At 33.7% G+C, this 22,186-nt stretch overlaps 1 protein-coding gene across 1 annotated transcript in view; it reads right to left on the reverse strand.

Annotated features, from left to right (window-relative positions):
* LOC130441753 (dynein axonemal intermediate chain 7-like) overlaps positions 1-22,186 on the reverse strand; it is a 45,914-nt gene that overhangs the window by 13,445 nt on the left and 10,283 nt on the right. The window contains exons 5-14 of the mRNA XM_056775539.1: positions 21,171-21,315; positions 16,356-16,723; positions 10,482-10,622; positions 5,784-5,864; positions 5,112-5,311; positions 3,787-3,956; positions 3,343-3,558; positions 2,992-3,156; positions 351-507; positions 78-293 (exon numbers count right to left, since the gene is read on the reverse strand). Coding sequence (XP_056631517.1) covers positions 78-293; positions 351-507; positions 2,992-3,156; positions 3,343-3,558; positions 3,787-3,956; positions 5,112-5,311; positions 5,784-5,864; positions 10,482-10,622; positions 16,356-16,723; positions 21,171-21,315 — 1,859 coding nt within the window. The remainder of the gene's footprint in view (positions 1-77; positions 294-350; positions 508-2,991; positions 3,157-3,342; positions 3,559-3,786; positions 3,957-5,111; positions 5,312-5,783; positions 5,865-10,481; positions 10,623-16,355; positions 16,724-21,170; positions 21,316-22,186) is intronic.

The raw sequence follows: 22,186 nt of genomic DNA on the forward strand, positions 1-22,186 counted from the left end.
ATAAAGCATTTAATATGAGAGAGAAGATATGAAATAGATTCGAAAAGATATAAATGAACAATGGATTGATTCCTTACTTTTCTTCTGGTTTTATTTCCCATGCTTGATATGGTAAATTACTATATTTCAACGAAGCTAATCCAAAGATTCCGAAAACTTGTGATCTAAATGATAACGTTCCCTTCTCTTCATTGTGCTTTAAATCGTGAATATATTTGTTGGTCCAGTACTTTTCTTTGTCATCCCAAATACATACTAGAGGTAACTCTAGAAATATCACGTGCTTAGGCCACCTAGAATTACGTGGACATTTTTGCAAAGATCATTAGAAAAAACATCAAAATATTCACGTTAAGCTAATGTATATTAAAGAATCCAATGCTTCCTCGTTTTTCTTCATCTCTTCCTCTAACTCTTCTGGTGCTTTTCTAACGTCGGGATCTGATGGCACCGGAGGCGTATAACTTGTGAAGAAGTCCACGTGCTCAAGTTGCTTGGGAACAAATACTAAAACAAATGTTATTACATCCCCAAGAATGATATAAGTGATACAGAGAAAATATCGAATTTTGCCGTACAATAAAATATACGTGTAAGTATGATTACGAGGATGGACCCAGAAGTACTAAGCCCAACAAAAAAAAACACCAAAACCCTTCTTATAATAAGAATCGTCAAACACCTCAAAATAGCCATTAACTGCCGACATCACCTCTTCATTGTTGGAACATCTTTGATCACCAAGCAATTTTTTTAAGTCTAGGAACAGAAAATAATCCGAGGAGCTACTAAATCTGGCGAATAGGGTGCATAAGGTAGGAATTCAAACTTAATAATAACGGATGTATGATGTGGTGCATTTTCTTGATGAAACAACATTTTGTTCTTAGTCAAATGCGGCCGTTTTTGCATGATTCGCATAAAACTCGCCGTTGATAGTTTTTCCTTTTTCAAGATAGTCAATGAAAATTATCCCACGCGCATCCCAAAAAACCGACACTATGACCTTGTCTGCAGAAGGAACGGTCTTTGCCTCTTTGGAGACGTTTCTCACTTTTCAGTCCATTGGTTGAAAGTTTAACAAAGATTAAAAAGTTCCTAATCCGCCGAGAAGATCCCCTAAGCCTTAGATTGACCGTGATAAAATATTATATTTGGCCTATACTTTCGTATGGTGTGGAGATGTGGTCCCTGAAAGTGAGGTCCTTAAACAGAATAGAAGCAATGGAAATGTGGCTGTTGCGCAGACTTCTACCGATCTCATGGACCGAGCACATGACGAATGAAGAAGTACTGACGAGAGCAGGTGTGGAGAGAGAGAGAGAGAGATCTGATCGCGAAAAGTATCTTATTTGGAACACATCCTGTGAGGACTGAGATACCTCAACGCTCATAGTGACAGGAAAGATCGACAGAAGGAGAGGACCAGGGCGTAAACAACATTCCTGGTTACGGAATATAAGAGACTGGTGTGGCAACAATTATTCGTCGTGCAGAAGAGGGGTGCTTCAGATAATAGATTATCAAGTTTAGGACAAGAGAACACCTACACGCTACAAAGTGTGTGGTACTTGAAGAAGAAGAAGGTTGAAACACTCGATGGAAACATCTGCAGCACGCTGTTTTTGTTCTATTGTTTCTGACTACGACAGGTCAAAACTCAAATTTTTATAAGTCTTTCTAAGTATAAAGTTACAATATACTGAATAATTTTTTTAGATTGAAACCGCGCTATTTAGCGTGTAATATGTCACTATTTCATATTTTAATTCGTTGCAAACTGGCCAACTGCAAAATAGTTTACAAATCTCGACGAATCCTAACTAAATTTTGAAAGAAAATCGGCTCTCCTGAAGAATATTACGCTAGGGAGATGACGAAACAATTAGCAGTTTATGGCTATTTGAGCCAGATCATTCCGTACCTAAATCAGTACAATTCTTACACATCTACATCAACATCAACAGTTGTAAGCCAGTCTGCAAAGCCATAAGCCTCATTAAAATATTAAAGTTCTTTATTTAATATGACAATACAACAGAATAACAAAAAGCATTTAGTTATCCTACTAAACAACGAAAAAACTTAAAAATAGGGCGTAAACTGGGCTAATTACTATTATTTTTCTTATTTTAATGTATTGTAGTTATTGTTCTACCCTTATCCAAAAAATAAATCATAATTACTCCATGGTAATCCCAAAAAACTGAAGCAAGAGCTTTTCCAGCAGATTTTTGGACTCGGAACTTCTTAGGTCTTGGAGAACCAGAGTGCCGCCATTCCATCGATTGTTGCTTTGTTTCTGAATCGTAGAAATGTACCCAAGTCTCATCCATAGTAACAACTCGGTTTAAGAAGTCTACATCGTTTTCAAATTGAGCACAGATCGAAAGCGATGCTTCTATCTTTGCACGCTTTCAACATTCAAACACTTGGGGATACGAGGCAACAATTTTTCTCATGACCAAATCGATGTGAACTGTATGATGAACGCATTCGTATAAAATATTCCGTGCTTCAGATATCCGTTTTAGCCCAATTCGCTATATTTTTGTCTACTTTTTCATTTTCTGTGGAAATAACCCCAAATGTGGCTATTTAATCCATTATTTGTCCTTTTATCATTATATTTTCCTCAAGTTCCATTGTCCTTTTTTTCTACTTCCTTACTCTTGCCTTTTTTGATTTTATGTTGTTTACATTCATGGGTCTATTTTTTTTTCATATTCCTAAATGTATCTGTTACAATTACTATGTTGTTTGCATATTCTGATTAATCTGTTTTAACCGATTCTAGGTGATTGTAGCCAATTATTTATGGTTCTTATTCTTTGTTTCTCTTTTTTATTTGCAAATGCTCCTTCTACGTTTTCTAATCATTGTATTTCCTTATTACTGTTATTATAAATGAAAATAAATAGTAAATTGACAGGTTAGGTACACAAATTGACAAATGAGAAATCAAAATATTCCCAAATTTTCATTACTTACATCTTGTAATATTCAAATCCAAAATAACATAATCTTGAGGTTGAGGTGGTTGGTGTAGCAAATTTATGTGATATACACCACCAAGTATTACGTATTTCCTTAAATTCACTACATTTTGAGGTAAATCTAACAAAAACTGCTCTCTGGCTTCGGCGTATAACTTTTCTGAAAATAAATCGAAAAAGAATCGTTTCAACAGAAATTATTACAATATTACAATATTAAGTCATAAGAGTCAAATGACTGGGGACACTCAACATTCATTTTTAACTTTATTATATTGAAACAAAACGCGGGTTCCGAAAAATTGAATTGTTTAGTAAGGTGTTTTCTGCTAGAAAAACGACATACCTTCTACAGAACAGGCATATTGACTGGCAGTAGGCTCTAGCTTTTTGTATGGCACTTGGGGAATGTCTTCATCTGACGCGAACTCTTCTGGTTCTGGTACTAATATTACTGCATTTTCATTTTCAGGATCTATAACTGGGCGAGGCTTTTTATCGCGATTGTCATATTTGTATTGTAATTTAATACGCCATTCTTTTTTACAGGATTCCTTCAAATCTAAAAAAAAACGTAGGGTCAATTTGCTTCTATATCAGTTATTTCTCCTTTTGTATTTTTTAATAATTGTTTGTTTTTAAAAATGTGAAAGAAAACAAATAACGATGTTTTGTGAATGAAATTAACAAATATAACGATCTGCAACTCATTTTAAAAAACAATTAATTGGTTATTGAAGATTCATGGTGATGCATTGAATCTACGTGTATTTTCAAATTTAATTACTACCTAAATCGTAATGTGCAGGTATTGTAGGGCAATCGAAGAATTCACAATTATCACTTAAATGATCATATGTCAGATTCATGACTCTCAATGCCATTTTTTCCAGATCCATAGTAGCTGGCAAGATTACTTGCAAACCATTTAAATTTTTGAAGGTGATATCTATTCTTGGCCTGAAATAAGTTTCAATAAAATATAAAATTGGATATTTGGATATACAATTTTATTCTAGAGCTTCACACGAGCTGGAGACTTTTCTCAATCTAGTTGCGGTTTTTCGAAACGAAATATAACGAGACATTTTTGAAAATAGTTCCGGTGCTACCATGACCATACATAGTGAGACCCGAGGGCCATTTCTGTCCATTTTTTTATATTATACTCACTTTAATAGAAAATTGTTAGCATTATCATACGCGTTTAATTTTTCTCCTCATCGATCTCACAATATTTAACATGTAGTAATCATCCGTGGTATATTTAATTTTTGTCTTTTTATATAAGTTTCAAAGCATGACGGAAAAATTCTCTTAAGCCGTTTAACCGGCAATGCACTGTTTGAAGATTATTGAGGCTATTAGCTTCATCAAATTCTTACAAACAAATTACTGAAGGGAATGAAGTCGAAATTTCCCAGTTCTCGTTTCAAAGATGTCACTTCAAATAGAAAAAAATAGATAATGTCATTTTTGCTAGCATCATCCTTTTATTCGCCGGTATTTTGTCTAGTTAAAAAGTAGAGTTTAACCAGCAATTCATTGTTTTGAAATTTCCGAGGCTATTCAATAAAGAAAATATTTACAAATAAATTATTGGCAGGAATAAACTGAAAATTCTTAAAGTTGTTGTTTTCAAGATGACACTTCAAATGCTCATCCATTTTATGAAGGACTTATTAATTGAAAAATTATACAGTAGAGTGTCGATTATACCAAACGTAGGTCAACCCAAAAGGAAAAAGAAACCAAAAAATACAAATTTGAATCGTGCACCAAGCGAGCGACCGACCGAACTTTCGTACGACATGGCGTGCACGTCATATCTGTGAACAATTGTCAGAGATTGTTTGCTTTTGTTCAAATTGATTGTAACTATGTCGTTTAAACGTAAACTCATAGTGCTCAGTTTCTCTGATAAATTTAAAATATTGGATCAGTTGGAGATGGTGCTGAAAGATCAAGCTTAGCTCGGGAATATTGGGAGAACCGTGATGTTTTTACCAAATTTGCTTGAATGTGATCGATCTATTTGAACTTTTTTGAAGATTATCCAAATAATAGGTTATCCGGGCATAGACAATTGTGACGTATACGTGACGCTCTACTTACTTTGGTGGTCTTCTCGGATTTGGTAAAGGCGTCGGTAACTGTACCCTCAACCATAGACATAAAGTAACATAGGGGTCCTTGTAATTGTAATCGGCTGTCGGTATATCAAGTCTCACCAAATTTTTAGAAACGTTTCTAAGAAGTCTGTAAGTCGCAACATCTAAACTCATTTGCTGATGCTCGATGTAAAGTTGACGAATCTAAAACATCAGATGACATGAAATTTATCAAATAAATGAGTTTGAAAACTGAATTTGGAAATAGAAAGTTGAAACCTTAAATGCTATGCAAAAAAATATTGAATCCGCACGAGGGTGCTCACTTTTCCTAAACCAATATCTTATTATTTTAAACGATGTATCGATTCTAGAGACTAGATATTTCTGTAGATTTGGTCTGTTAGAACTGCATGAGACTATTTCCATATAAAAAGGAAACCGGAAGGAATATAGAGAGAGTTATTCTACGTCAAATATCAAAAATGTGACTGGCATATAGCGTTGCATAGAAATAGCAAAAAGAATCGGACACTCTAATACAAAATCGACTATGTCAAAATATGATTTACTTGCACCAAAATCAGAATACAGAATTACAACTCATCGAATACTCAAATTATCGAAGAGGTTTTTTAAGATATTAATTCTTACTATTTTCTTTAACAGGACTTACCCACAACCAATTTTTTAATTTTTCACTATTGTCATCTGCTTCAGGTGGCATTGTAATTAATTCCTCCAAACTTCCGATAAGCTTGAAATTAAAGTATTAAAATAAATAAAAAAACTAGTATAGTTACAACTGACGACGAAATACAGCAGTTGTAGCATGTGAATGGGGTACTAGCCATTATGCGCGTGTTAAATACTATACTTTATCCATAACTACGAGGGTTGATATTTAAGTTTTGAGATAAACAAATAAAAACAAATATTTATAATTGGATATAGATTTATTGTTTGTGAAAATATTTTCCATTAGGGTCAATACACTTTTGCATGCATTTGAACCAATTGTCGAAGCATTCATTCCATTCCGATAGAGGTACCTCCAAAACATGTGATTTGAACGCATAAACCGTTTCTTCAGGTTTGGAAACGCAATTTATTTTTGATCTTCGGGAATAAGAAGAAATCATTGGCCTTTACGGCGGATAACCCTTCGATAATTCGATATTTTGATTGAGAGAGAATCCTCTGTCCTCTGCGATTGGTTTCCCTGTTTTCTTTTCGAACATTTCTGGCAAACAAATGCTAGTGTACCATCCATTATTGACCATTCTAAGCAGCTCTAATGGAACGGTGTAGACATATCCAGTTATTCCAAAAAATCAGACGACCACTTGCTTCGAAGTACTTCGTGTGCGAACAATTTTTGTTGAATTTGGCTCGTCTTGGAAGACCGATAATGTTGATTGTAATTTAGTTTCGGATACATATGCATAGATCCATGATTCGTTGAAGCCTCGCGATTATATTATATGATATCCAATGCGAACAAATCTTTTTAACAGCCAAATGTTCATGCCACATAATGATCTTGCAATATCAGTTTACGCACAGATGAAGTGCCACCGCGTTTGACATCGGAAAACCAGCGAAACACGGTGGCTCGAGATGATGCTTCATCACCAAAAGTCGACGCACGATGATCGTCATAATTCTGTTGGTATAATCCATTTCGAAAGTCATAGAAAATCATCGCACGAAAGTGTTTACAATTAAATTCTATTTTTTAACCAAAATGAATCCATCTATAAGTAAATCAAATAGCACTCGTATGACATTACGTTCTGAGTACGTTCAAGATTGAAAATGTCAAAGTTTATGATCTCAGATTTGACATAATCATATCAGTCATTCAGCCATATCTGGAAACTTAAGTAGCCACCTTTCAATTAATGGTTACGTCAATACCACACAATAAATATATGCTACTGTCCTCGTCATCTTGTAGTGGCATTTGATAATCTTCGGAACGAATTTCTTGAGTACAATTCTGGTTTATTTTGTTCTAAAAACGTGCTTTCACGTAGAAGCTCTCTAGGTGGAAGTTTAGTAGAAGTATATTTTCGGTATACTATAATTTTTTCCCATTATCACTTGGATGTTTTTGAAAGTTCAACAACATACGCCGGCATAGCATTTTGTGTCACTTGTCAATTCATAAAAAATTTAGTAGAGGTACCGTAGCATGATTTTGACTCGTTACGCATGTTTTTTACCGTAACGCTAGTCGATTTTTATGCACCAGGGGGTAATAAAACCTACTAAGTAATTCAAAACTCACGAAGGGTTGTTTTAAATATTATTACAGAATAATCGTTTTATTGGTCTTCTCTATAAACTATACAGAACAATAGAAGAAGGTTTTAACTGGTTAAAAGCTCTGGGTATTAAAGATAACATAATCGTAAGATCTATAGTACATATTTGCCAATAAAAGTTGGAAATTCTGTTTGATTACAATTCCAAGAATCTATTCCCGACAAATTTCACCGAAAATAGGTTTTCCATATAGTAGGGACGTTGAATTTGTGTTTTCTTGACAGCTTAGTTCAGTTGCAACTTGCAAGATGCAGTTTGAAATTTATCGTGAATTCTAGTTGATTATGGACAATTTGGAAAGGTCGCGTAAACGCCAAAAAATCGTTCCTTTGGCAGTTAATGGGAAAACATTGATATTTATTTGTTTCAAATCATTTAGAGACAAACATTTATGTAAAAGTGTGGATGATAACCTGAAGTTAATTAGTAGTTCGCTTGGTATTGGAAAATCTGTTATTTATAGAGTTATTGAAGAAGATAAATATGGCAAGTTCCAAACAGCACGTAACAAACATCTCAAATAGAAAATCATTTGAAAGAAAGACTTCGAAGGAAAGTTCATACTTTCTTCTTTAGAAAAGGATTTCTGATAGTAGATAAAGTGATTGTCACCGTTCGAGATGATAAGGATTACCCTAATTCGATGCATGAAATCTTCCAAAAGAAATAGGTTTTCACTGGAAAAAGCATACAAGAAAATCTATTTTTATAGTAAGAAACGTATGGAGACGAGATTACCTAAAGACTATGAAAGGATTTATAATTCAAGAAAGAAACACATTTTCATATAGATGTAACATGGATCAATATGGGACATACACCAAATAAATTTTGGCAAGATGAAATTGTTACAGGCTTTACCAATTAATTTTTCTACTGGTTTAAACCCATTAACATAAAAGGGGTATAGACTGATAATAGTAGCATTTCGAACGGTTCCGTTAAATGTGGTTTATTTACTTTCGAATCTACTCGTTTCTGTGATAATTATGAGGAGATGAATGCAGATGACAGGGTTTCAGAATTGTCATATAGATTTAGTCTAGCTTCATGCTTACTAGCAAATATTTTTATTTTGTATTTAACTGTTGAGATATCTTTGTCAGATCGTTGTTACGAATGTATCTCGTTGTACTGTGAATTGAAAAGTTAAAATGCTCTTTATATTGATGTTCTTTGCCCATCCTTTAAGTTGGTATCCAAAGAGCCCTATCAGTTTTAGTATTTAATTGTATATTATAATTCTGTTATACGCCCATAACTTAGAATGGCATAATATCCAGTAATAATTACTATATATTGATATTAGTTCTTCTAATTCTTTAACATGCTTAAATTTATCGCACTTCTCTCTATTGGTAAGATTTTCCATCAATATCTTTAGGTTAGTTAAGCTTTTATCTGGGAATTCTACCTGTACAAATTTTTTATAGAACTTTGTAGTTTTCCCATTGACCATTTTAATTTGACAGTATAGTCAGTAATACAGTGACATCTGCGAAAGTCTCTATTACTCTTCTATATCTAGAGTATTTTTGCATATTGCATCCTATTTAATTTATGGATCAAGCTCGATCTGGGTCACATCTAAGCAGCAGACTAGTTTCTCTTCTACACTCTATGTATCAAAGAAAAATAGTAAATCAAACCTCAATAAACACATTCTCTTATTCCCGATTATATCAAATTGAGCTTCCAATTTCATCAACATTTATAATAAGGGATTCAACTTGCAAATCGATGACAATGTCTATATTCCACATTTTAGTTTCAACCTTTTCTTGGGCATGTTGAATACACTTTTTCCTCTTATCAGACGTAATTATCTGAATATGTTTTATTTTCTGCTGCTACATATTATTTCACATCTGCCCATATCAACACAATTCTTTGACAATTTCTAAAAGCTCTGCCTCAACTATCGTTTGATGTGGAAGTAAGCTATTATTGAACATCTGCTATCCTTGATACCATTGTTGGAATTTTCTCATATTGCCTTGTGTGATCCTAAGCATTGTCTAATATGACAGCACAATTCTCTTCGGTAGGATTTTGGAAAACCAATTTTCTCGTGATAGTCTACGTTTTTTTTTTTTTTTCGATTCAGATACCCAAAGCATCTGGCAGAAAACCATCTTATTTACCGAGGTGACAAATTGATAGCCTCTATCCTTTTCCTGAAATGAAATTTTTCCTATAAATACTGGATACTTTTTTGGGTCAGCCACTGCATGATTAGCTCTATACTCACGAACGATTCGGTAGACGCTTGAAGAACATACTTCCGAAATATTTGCCGCTTTGGCGTCATCAACAGTCTTCTCATCATTTTCGTGTATTTCATTTTTATGAATATTAACAATCACTGACAGTTTAAGAAAAAAGATATGAACGAAGACAAATTCGAACAATCTCTGTAGTATGATGCCGTCCTTTCCCACAACGCTTTTCATTTGTGGTACATAATGGTGCCTCTGATTTGGACAATTACGATGCCGCGCCTCGTTTCGCCCGGGATCTTCACGTAATGATCATGTCCTGATCATTTTTTTGGTTCACTATTTTCCCTCGATAAATAGATTCAGGTGCCTGTAGTCGGCAAATTTATTAGTAGTTGCTGGAGGAGATATAACCGCTCTGAAACGCAATGGCGATTGACAATCAGCTATTGAGATTGAGAAAGATGCTGTAAATAAAATATAGAGTTCTATAACACTAAAACCAATTAATATATCAACAAGATATTCGGAACAAACATAAAAAGGAGCACCAAACTTCCGACCCCCATAGTCAGTTTACTGATTGTTTAACAATTAATTTGTTTAAAAAAAAACGAGTAATTATAACCAAATTTTATAGCATTGTTAAAGGAAACTATCAAAATTTGTGTTAAGTATTTTCTCTATAATTGTATCTTAGATAGTATAGTTGTAGATGGAGTATAGTATTCATCTTGCGTGAGTTATGACTTTCATTACCACTCGTTAAATAATATACAATCACCTGTTATTATATCGAGGACTTTTAAATTTTTCGACCTTACCTTTAAAGTATTCTCTGTTCTTATAGAAATATCTGATACGTTGGTATTTTCAATTTCATCTTCCCATATGTGAAGATACGTGTTCATTTGATCACAAAAATAAGGATTTGGTAAATTACCGCATTCGACAAACAATTTCCACTGAAATGAAATTTCAAAAAATTATTAGTAGTTCATAAAAAATAAAATTCACTCCAATCATTTCGTTTTTCTTATTTCTTAGTTTGAAAGATCATATTAATGGATGGATATAAACTGGTCGCCAAGGTCGCCAACCCTTTACTTACATTTCGAAAAGGGTCGATATTAATGAAATGTAAATATATCGCCGTGCCCGCGTTTTATTTTGACTACGTACCTCTGCATGTATGGAACAATAGGTGAATGCTTATTCACAATTTGCTTTCATTCATTGCTATTTCTTCCATCAAGCGAAATGAATCATAGTGTCAGTTATTGAGAGAAACGTGGGAGAAGCTTAATTGTTTGCGAAAGTTTTTCATTTTCCAAATACAAAGTTTTGAAAAGAGAAACAACATCATGGAGTTGTTGCCAAGGGTAAGCAAGGCTTAACACTATTGGAACAGAGAACCTGATATCCAGGAGGGACGATGCGCTCAACTAACTACGAATATAGAAAGGTCTTATAGAAAATTACTTATAGAGCTTCAGCAACAAACTTGCCACCGTTTCTTCTACCTCATCTACTGATGTTGGCTGCATTAGAAGAAATATTTATAACAAAAATCGTGGATGGAGTTCTAGCAGTGCATACGGCAAAAAGCTGAATAATTTTTGTTTATTAACAATATGAAAACAAATATGATTGGGTTTAGATGTGACCGATATGGATATACTATTTATGGACCGAATATTCTCATTCTGCAAAGTTCTTCTTATAGTTACGAACTACAAAATGGCCATTTTGTTTCACTAGTGTTTTTTTGCTTTCAAGTAGGACAAATGACAAAAAAATGCTTATACCTATTGAAGTACAAGATTTATGAAAATTATTGTCTTACTTTTGATCCACCGCAAATTTTCGTTTATTTTGAAAAGGCCATCCGCATAGCATTAATGTGGGTTTGGCCAGATGTAAAAGTAAGCGATACTCGTATGGGATTCAAACTTCAAGTCAATCGGATTAAGTTCTGATTATGAATCAAAGACCGAAATAGGAATCTGGATCAAAAATACCGTCGAACTGACTTAATTTGATTCAATGTCGTATAAACCAGCGAGTGACCTTTTGGATATATTTTGTGACTATTTGTTAGAGAAATCGTCATCGAATATACCAACTTTTCTCCTACTTTGTGGGTTGAAGAAGGTACCTCGGTTAAAAGAACGACTAATTGTTGCAAATCGTTTCATGCAAACTTTAATTCTTCTTTATACAAAAAACATTCCTTCATATATGTCTTCCTCGAAAAATTTAAAGAATGTCAATTTGAAACAAATATAAAAATATAAGTCTTCATGAGGGCATATCTCAGGAATGGACTATATATAATATTGCAGCTTCAGGAAAAAAAATAACAAAGAGAAGCACATAGAAATTTTTTTTAAATTTGTAAAATTAAGTGGCACTTTATGTACAATAATCGAATTTTTTAAAAAACTTGCGCATGTTCATTTCACAAGTTTTAGTTTATTGTATTGAAGAAGAGGCTGGGGAGAATACATGTCTGTAAGTCCGGTTTTTTTAGCCGATTTTCATAAACATGCTGTTGTTTGAAAGAGCTTTTATCCAGTAGTACCATTTATATAAATTCTAACCAATTTAATTAGCAACGTGATTGTTAGACGCTAGAGGGTGTTATTCCATATATTTTAGATACAGGGTTAATAGTTTTTTTAAAAGTAAACTAAATTAACATTGATATAAGGAAAATCGATTCCTTTTTCTGTGCCGAGATATCTTAAGAAATGTAAATGGCGAGAATATTTCTACAAATGTCTAGTAGGCTGATGAAGCACCTAACCAAATGAGGTTACGTTTCATTGTGATGGTAGAGTACATCGTCATAATATGCATTAATCCCCGTTAAATGCAAGAGATCTAACATTGGGATCGTTGGTCTGTAAATGATTGGTGTGGGATTTCAGGCGAACAAATAATTGTGCAATTTTTTTCATGAGAAACCGAACCAGCCTTCTAGAAGTTCTTCTTCTATCTTTTCTATAGGCAATTCTCCCTGTTTCTTTCTTTTGTTGTGCTTTTAAGTTATATTATCGCTCCATCTTTTCTGGGGTCGACAGACACTTCTCCTCCCGGCCGACGATTTGTCTCTTGTGATCTTTACTACTCTATCATTTCTTCTATTCAATAACCACTCGTTAATCTTTTCAACTACTCGATCTCCCAGTGTGTTCCCCGTGATTCTCCTCAGTATTCTTATCTCAGCTGTTTCCAGCATTCTTTGTGTTTTGGACGTGTATTGGTCTTATAACAACTTTGTAAATTCTAGACTTAGTTTCCGTTCTAATATGTTTGTTTCTTCATTTTGAATTATTGAGACATCCTGCTGCTCTATTGGTTTATTAGTAGTTAGTTTCCATAATCTGTTCAATGTTAGTACTGTCAATTTCTATCTTACATCTAATCGGTTATTTGCTAATGACCAGTGTTTTTGTTTTTTGGGACGAAATTACCATGTTTAGTTTCTTTGCTACTATGTTAAACTTGTGGACCAATCTTTGCAGGTCGTCTTCACTTTCTGCTATAAGGATAGCATCATCTGCATAGCAGAGAATTTTTATTCCTCTATTTCCCATCTTATAACCTTTCCTCCTTTTCGCTGCCTTTATTATTTCAACCATTATGAGATTAAAAAGTAGGGGGTTTAAGGAATTTCCCTGTCTTATACCCGTACCTATGTTTATTTCCTCCTACTAGAAGTTTGACTGAAAATTCTTGCATTTTACACATTTCTTGAGATATCTCGGGACAGAAAAAAGATATCAATATGCGGTTTTTGCTATTTTAATGTTAATTTAGTTCCTTTTCCTCAAACTCTTATGCTTCTATTTAAATTTATGAAAAAAAATCAAAATATCTGTAATATATGGAACAACATCTTCTAGCCATCAAGTTAGAATTTATATATTTCGTGTTACTGAACAGAAGCTCTTTCAAACAACAGCAAATTCTTATTTGGGGAGAGTGGGAAATCGATTATCGTATAAGTGCCACTTAATTAGATAAATCTTAAAATAATTCGCTATTTCAATTTTCAATTTAATATTCTCAAATACTTCCTTTAGTGGTAGATAAAATTCTGAGAATAAATTCCCCGTATTTCTCGAGGCCACTTTTGTATAATTTTTTTCTCCCACAGCTATGATATAATCCGCACCAGAGATTATATAAATGTTGCTTTTGAATAATAAACTCGCCATAGTAAAGTACATTATACGTTATTTGGTTTTTTGTTTTGGTCTCAATATAAAAAACCGACGACCAATTCACTTATAGGGATAAAATGAACCCTTAAACTCCGACGAACAATTTACATGTCGAATTAGTGGAGCAGGTAAACTTGGCAAAGAGTTTACCAACGCCGATATTGATTTCCATGATCTGAATTATGAAATATTTATTTATACTACAAAGGATGGAAATAACGTTTACTAGTCGAGAGCGAGGGATGGCAATAAAGTTCGAGACTAGTAAATATATTCATATCCCTTGAAGTCTATAAGATTTTTTTTCCTTCCTACATAATTTATTTTTGGTTTTTATTAATTTAATTCCATACTTTTCGCATTAAATTATGGATAGCATTGACAGGTTTCTATAGCTTCGTAAGCTTTGTTATTTTATCAAGAACCGCAAGTTGATTTGTATTACAGATTTAGAAGAAAATTCGTGGAAAAAATATGTTGTATTAAAATCTTCATCAAGCTAATAGCGTAAAAATTCATATCCATAGAAGATAACAGATATTTCCAAGTACCCTAAACTTCAAGTTTAAAAAAATAATAATAAATCATTATTAGTTTGACGTTATTTATGATGATTCGCTTTTACCCAAAAGCCAAGTACCTCCCAATAAAATACAACCTTACCGGCCCTCCCAAATCCAACAGATAAAACCCGACCTCCCAGTCCCACCCTATACACACTTCGTCGATCGTCGGTGTTGCAGGTTTTCTACGATTTGCCTGCAACCTGGTGAACCGGTTCTTCAGCCAAATGACCGACTATAGGGAATAACGTAGTCGCTACTGTACCCGCCCGCCCCCTTTTAAATTTAAAATTAACAATAAAAATTCAAAAAAATTAAGGTGCACCGGGGTAAGTGGAACCCAGGCTTTTTCTGCCAAGTGCATGTTCTGTACGGCGGCTTCTCGTGTAGTATTCTAACCTATCTATATCCCTTTAATACTCTGTAGTATATGTAGTCGATAGCGTGTCATTTCTAGCTGAACCTAGCCAGTGTTCTTTAGATTTACCTCGCAAAATAAGCTAGCACGTGTATCTTAACAGTGTGTACTTTGACCAAGGAAATAGTGGTATTTTGTGAATTTTTCCGGTAAGTACCTAACGAGTCATAGTTCTACGTGATTTAAACTTATGACAAACGTATATTTAGTGACAGGAAACTTGAATGGGTTACCCTCAAAAAAAGAAAAGCTGAGAGTTGGGTTTCATTTGCCCCTTTTGAATCGGCATGTTTCCATTTTTTTTTAATTCTGCACTACTTTATTTGTTTCACACATGGTGCGTACATATGTTCGAAAGAAGGAGTTACCTAAGTACTCTAAGCAGACACTAAAAGCTACCGTTATATATAGAGCATCAATAGTTTATAAGCCTACACTTTACAACACTTTACAAACATATCAATGGCCAAAGGGGTGTCAAAAGCTCCACTATGGGTAGAGCTACTTCCTTATGAAAAAAAAAACAGAAGATAGCTGAAAATATCAAAGTAATAGAAAAATGGGGATTCGGTCTTTCGAAAAAAGAAGGGTTGACCATTAAAAGCTTGTATGCGAAGGAAAATAAAATTCAGACTCCATTCAAAAATGGTGCACTAGGAAATGCTTTTTTTTTACAGATTTAAAAAAAAATTCCAGCTTAGCCAGAAAAAACAACAAATAGTTGAAGTAGCAAGGAAAAGGGGTATTGACCCCGCTCTGTTAAAAGATGTTGTCGAAGATATTCCGTTAACACGAATTTATAAAATAGACGAAACATCATTTTGCTTAGATCCAAGCAGAATAAAGGTTGTTTGCCAAAACGTATCAGCTGCTTACAGGGCAACAATTGGGTCCGGAAAAGAAAACATTACGGTCCTATGGCAAGACAAGAAAATATAATAATGGTGAAACTTCCCCCACACACCACCCATGTGCTTCAACCAATGGATCTAAGTGTATTCCGACCTTTGAAAATAAAATGAGAGGAAGGACTTATAAAGTGGCATAGGAAGGACTATGGTTAGAAACTACAAAAATCTATGTTTTCTGCTATTATTTCCAAAGCTTAGGAAAACATAGATCCGTTGATTATCAAACATGGTTTTAAAGGACGGGAATTTTTCCATTTTGCAACTCTTCAGTTCCTATCGAAAATTATGAACCACAAGCCTACAGACGGATATCAGGCACGCAGAGCCAAGTTTATTAATTTTAAGATTGGGATCCAACTCATGTTATCACTATCCAAGTCCTATTTTCTTCTCAATCTTAAATATTGATCACTATACACGCGTTACTGTTAAATTTACCTTTAGTTGACCTGACCTTCAATAATCACGTGTGTCATAATGAAATATTAAACACGATGATTATTGAAAACAAAACTGTTTATCATAACATAGCACACATACGAAATTGATTAAGCTGTTATCAAAAACTACTCACCTCTTCTTCTTCTCTTTCCGCTTTTGTTGCCTCTCTATAATGTTCCAGTGCTTTCTGAATATTATTGTTTGTTTTCGATAATTGTTCTACACGAATTTGTGCTTCAAGTGTTTCTTTTTTCTCTTTCTCTATCGCAATTAATCTTTCTTCCGCAAGTCTTATTTTTTCCAATTCAGCTTGTCTTATCGCTTCTTGTTCGGCTTCCATTTTCAATTGTTCCGCCATTTGAGGAGTTATATTTCTGTCCTTTTTCTTTTTGCCGCTGCTTTTCTGTAACAATAAATTTATAAAAGATACAGGAAATAGGAATATTCGATTGGAAACCTTTTTCTTTTTCGATTCCTTGCCTTCCTCTTTTTCTGTAATACCTGCAGGTTGTAGGAGAAAAAAGTATTATATATTAAATAGTCCTAAAAACTGCTTAAACAATTTGTAAATAATAAAATCTGCAATTAGTGAATACATGGTCCTCTTGAAAAATTGATCACTACATACTATACAGATCGTGAGATGTGCATTTAACGACACTTTTCTCTGCAATTTCTATCAATTCCTGCGCTTTCCGCTCGTCTCAAACCATGGTAATTAGATCTGAGAAATCGAAGCAAAATGCAAAATTTTTGGTTGATAAAAACTTTTTTCTATCATATGTTTTCCGTAAAAATTCTGACTTTAAGAATAGCAATGTAGGAGGAAATAAATGTTACTAATTAAAGCTTCTAATATAAAAGAAAATGTTATTTCTCTTTCTTAATGGAAGCGAATATTAAATTAATAATATATACAATTCACTAGATTCATCTTACTAGATACACAAGCTTCTATCGTATTTAGCCTGATTATTCAAGAAGCTGTGGACCTTACTGCTGAATTATGGCAAAGTGTCAGAAGGAGCAGTTCTCTTTCCGGTGCTCTGTAACATCTATACGTAAACAAACTGATAATCCTCTTCGCTATAGACACTGACATCGCCACCAGGTGCACCCAACCAAGATAAATAGCGCGAAGACTTCAGAAAATCATGAAACAAATCGACGACTGAAAAATAAGACCCAAGCAATATTCTTCGAAAAGATTAGAAAGATACTAGAAGGCTTGGACATTGCGAGGAAAAAAATCACCAGTACTACCAAGGCCAAATACCTGAACGTGATACTAAACCAAGAATTGACGTTTAAGGACCACGTCGATTACCATATAGACAACATAGGGAAGGTACTAAGACGACCAGCAGAAAAAGAGCTGGAAGTTGGAACTGATAACTTCCATGTCATCAGAGCCATCCTTGTTTCTATCAGGATTTAAGGATCTAGAGCGCATCAGAAGATGTAGTTGATTGCATTTGAGCAGGATACGACAGGACCTACTAATCCATGATTATTGGCAGGATCTCAGGTAGAAACATCAAATGGATGCTATAATATCGAAGTATGAAGAAGAGCGATCAACAAAGAAGACTGACCAGTTCAAGGGATGAGACGGGGGGAACGGCAGGAAACGTTTTCCAGAAATTCTAGGATAGTTTTATATTTATACAGTGTGTTTAACAGTCTATATTTGTTGGTTGATCTCTGACTATCAGTGGCGACTCGTGGTCAAAAAATAGGTGTTCTGCTATGTTTTCAGTAAACCTCATTTTGTGGAAGCTTTTTTGTCGTTGTTAAATTTTTCCTACTTAACAGTTTTTTCTATATTTAGAAATCTTTTCATCGTATGATTATTTGTAAAATCTGATTTGATATTTATTAAGTAAAGGTAAAAACTTTCATTCTGCATAAAATAAAACATACTCGACACCTATCCAACGCGTTCGTCATGGACTCAATACTACGAACAGTTAAATCATGTCACTGTTTTAAGCCACCAGTACTATAACTTGGGTGAATTATTTAATCGGGTGACTTCACTAGAGTTGTTTATCTTATCATTTATTTATCTCTCATTGTTTTGAAAACTTTGCAGCGCTAAAGCGCTTGTTTACTAGCCGCCCTTTCTGTCTATCTGTCTATCGATTGTTCAATTACAAAATATTGTGAAATAACTTACTATTTGATTAAAATGATAAATATTTAAGATAAACCTAATAATTATTACCAACTGTGAAACTATTTCTCACAATTTTTGCGAGTCCAGAAGTTATATTTCAAAAAACATTTTTTTCGATACCTGGTTCGTTTGAAGTGAATAATACATATTTATGCAACAAGTGAGTAAAGTGATACTTTTTTTCACGAGTAGGACGGCAATTCCTACGAGCTAAAAAAGAGTTTTACGAGCTTCATACAAAATTTTTTCTACGTCCGTAGACTTAAAAAAACTTTTGTCAATTTTTATTTTTTAATAGTAATATTAAAAGTACAATTGTGAGCATTATTAATTTGAAGTGAAGAAGAAGTTACATTACTATTGGTACTTGAAATGGCAACATTTAACGAGTTCAAAGAAATAACATTTACAATGTTGCTTGAAGTCGAACTTGTTGCTCCCTTTAAAATTTTCTTTGCGGAAACCATTTTGTTTTTTATTGAGTCGTCTATGCAACCCTCCGCAACTGTGCTGGATTTTCACCCACCGTGCTGCTTCAGTTAAATTATATCACCAGCGTAATCCACAAATAGAGACGCCTAAGAGCGTCAAAATGTATGCCCATTGTAGTTTTATGGATAAGGTAAATTCAAATATGTGGCGATAAGCGAGGGAATTTTTGAAACGGTATCGATACCTACAACTGTAAAAGGAAATGTGTTTTGACATTTGTGGGTCGTTGGATTTATACTTTTTATAAATGTTCACCAAGTTCAATCTATTGTCAGATATTTCACAGTAAATCGACGATGAACATGAGTTTCGGTATCAAGTACTGTGATAATTAAAACATTTCCGGTATTCTTGATATCGTTACACTTCTTTTTTTTATTATTCCTCCCTTCGCAGTGCTCCAGCTATTCCGAATATTAAAGCAACCTGTAAGATGTTACAAATAATAAGCTTACATTAAAATGTTTTGCTGCCATACCTTATGCATGAGATTATGATCGTCTGCAGCTTGCAATAGAAACTTAATTTCTTCACGGGCAAATATTTTAGATTTTTTGGGTCTATAACCAACTGATTTATATTTCAAAAATGCATTGAACTTAGAGTATTTACTGATGTCAATGTCGTTATTTACCATTAGGGTGCCTTTTAGTTTTGAATAAATCGACCAAAGTGTTGAAGACTTTGGATCTAGTTTCAAAGTAAGCTAGTAACACTCTTCCTGTGAAGCTGTTTATGCTTTTTTTAGTGCGCTACTTCATAAAAGAATTATCTTCTTCTTCTTCTTCTTCTTCTTATTTTAAGACTGTGTCTTGTGTTTTCAAAGAGGCAGCCTAAGTTGTGACTACGAGGACCAGCTCTCATACCAGCGCTTTGGTGGTCTTCCAGGCGGTCTACTTGTATTGGGTCTCTCTTCCTTTGCGATTTTTGCCAGTCGATCGTTGTTCATTCTATTGACATGATCTCTCCATGCTCTTCTTCTAGTTCTGGCCCATCTCACTATATCCGGAACGTTACACATTCTTCTGATTTCATTGCTCCTTATTCTGTCTCTTAGTGTTTTCCCTGTGATTGAGCGTAATGTCTTCTCGGTTGTTCTAAGAATTCGTTTAGTAGTTGCAGTCTCCGCCTTCGTTTCTATGGCGTATGTCATTACTGGTCTGACACAAGTTTTATATATCCGTGTTTTGCTTTCGATACTTAAAAATTTATTCCTCCAAATCACGGTTCGAAGGAATCCTAGATGCTGCTGTTGTTTGCGTTTTGATTTCTTGTTTCAAGTTCCTATTGCTCGTGATGTTAACCCCCAAATATTTAAAAGACATAACCTGTTCTACACTTTTATTATAAATTGCCAGTTTGCATCTTCTTGGTTCTCTCGCTATTGTCAAGGATTGTGTCAGGAGTAGGAGAATTCAATATGATCATATCGAAACAGACATAAAAGAATTATATTCCTTTAAATACTGTTCCCTGGATTTCTCAAGGAGAAGATTCATAGTCGCTGCAGTTGTCGATTCAACAACATCTTCTAGCGTGACAGTTTATCAGAGAAACGAATTGACATGAGAAAGAGAGGCCACTATTTTGGTAAAACAATTTTATATTTTATAAATGACACGTTATGGCACTTTTTTTTTCAAGTTCTTTGACCGATTTAGAAATTACATTTTTTATGAATGCAAATGAATGAAAAAAAAAACCGTGAATATTATAACGGACGTAGAAAAAATATATTAATATAGTAATTACATGATAGAATATCTACTAATATTTGGAGTCACATTAAGCTGAGCTACTCAAAAATATCTAGTTGCAGATTTTTGGCATTCTTATATTTTTATTCTAATGAACTTGAACTAATGAGCATAAGTACTTCCAGTATCCAGACTTATCGACTAAGTCATTGAATTCGTTTAACAAAAATGACAGGCTAATGAAAATAATGAATACTGATATAGCTTTTTTTACTGCGAAAATATTAGCATAATAAATTGATGTCTAAGTTAACTCAAGTTCTATTTGCGAAAGTTATTTTCAATTTCTAGTCCTCTGTGTATCGGACTGCTAAAAAGTGGGTTAAGCGAAGATGTTGTTCCTCATAAATAGTTATGTTGTAATCAATTTTTCAAGGTGAGCTCTTTGGAGAACACTTTGAATAAGAATTCTTTTTAGTTAAAGACTGATATAGTTGCGTCGCATTTAACAGAAACCATTTCTTGTAATTGTAATATACGAGTATATATGTACAAGATTTTAGTAAAAAACAATCCTTACTTTCAGAAGGTGCTGTCGCTGAGGGTTGTAATTTCATAATTGTAAGCATTATATCTTCCTCTTCTTCTTCTGGTTTTTCTTTCTCCATTTTCCCAGCCTTTTTGGATTTGCCTTTCTTTTCTTTTTTAGGTTTCTTTGGCGGTTTCTCAATTTGAATTATAATGAAAAATATTAAAATATTGATCAAAATTTTTTAAACTCATTTCTGCGCAAGAAGTTTAATACATACACTTCTTTTGGAGAAGAGTTCCCTTGAATCGGACATTTTTAATGGAATGTCTCTACGTAATAACACATTAATATTTATTTTTTCTATCGAAAAAAGTGCTTAAGAAACTCGCGAAGTGTTAAAATCTATGTTCTCTCTAATCTAGAGACTACAAATTGCCTCGATTGTGCCATGAAGACACGGATTTTATACACGAAATACAAACAAAATTTTCTGTACAACTTTGAATGTGAATTTAGATCGTCTGGGATATATTAAAAATAAATACATTACATCTTGACGTGGTCTTTGTCCCGATATGTTATCCCTTGTAAATGACTGTCGTCTTGAAAAAATGAGTCCATAAAATATCATGGTAGCTGAAAATCTGCCTCCGTAGGAGAAGCATACTTAGAAGATAATAGCAAAATTGAGATTTTAAAGAAATATTTTGAATTGTCCACCTTCTTCCAAACAAATTACAATATCTGATAACATTGTGGAATCAACTCAGCAGCAACATGGAACATCTTCGGAAATTTATGTTGGAAGTAATTTTTCACACTTTACTATCAATTATTATTCCAATAAATGAAATTTAATTTTGGGAATTATTTTGGCACGGAAAAGTCAATATTTACGCATCATTAGAGATGTAGAAACGTTTTTTTGATGTTTTAACACTATTTCTAACACTGAGGACATGTTTCCATACTTTTCAATATACAGAAGAAAACCACAATGAATAACAAAATAATAGGTAATCATTAGTACATAACTCCATAGCAAAATTAAACCAGTATGCCCG

Source organism: Diorhabda sublineata, chromosome 3, assembly GCF_026230105.1.
Source record: "Diorhabda sublineata isolate icDioSubl1.1 chromosome 3, icDioSubl1.1, whole genome shotgun sequence".
Classification (NCBI taxonomy): Eukaryota; Metazoa; Arthropoda; class Insecta; order Coleoptera; family Chrysomelidae; genus Diorhabda; species Diorhabda sublineata.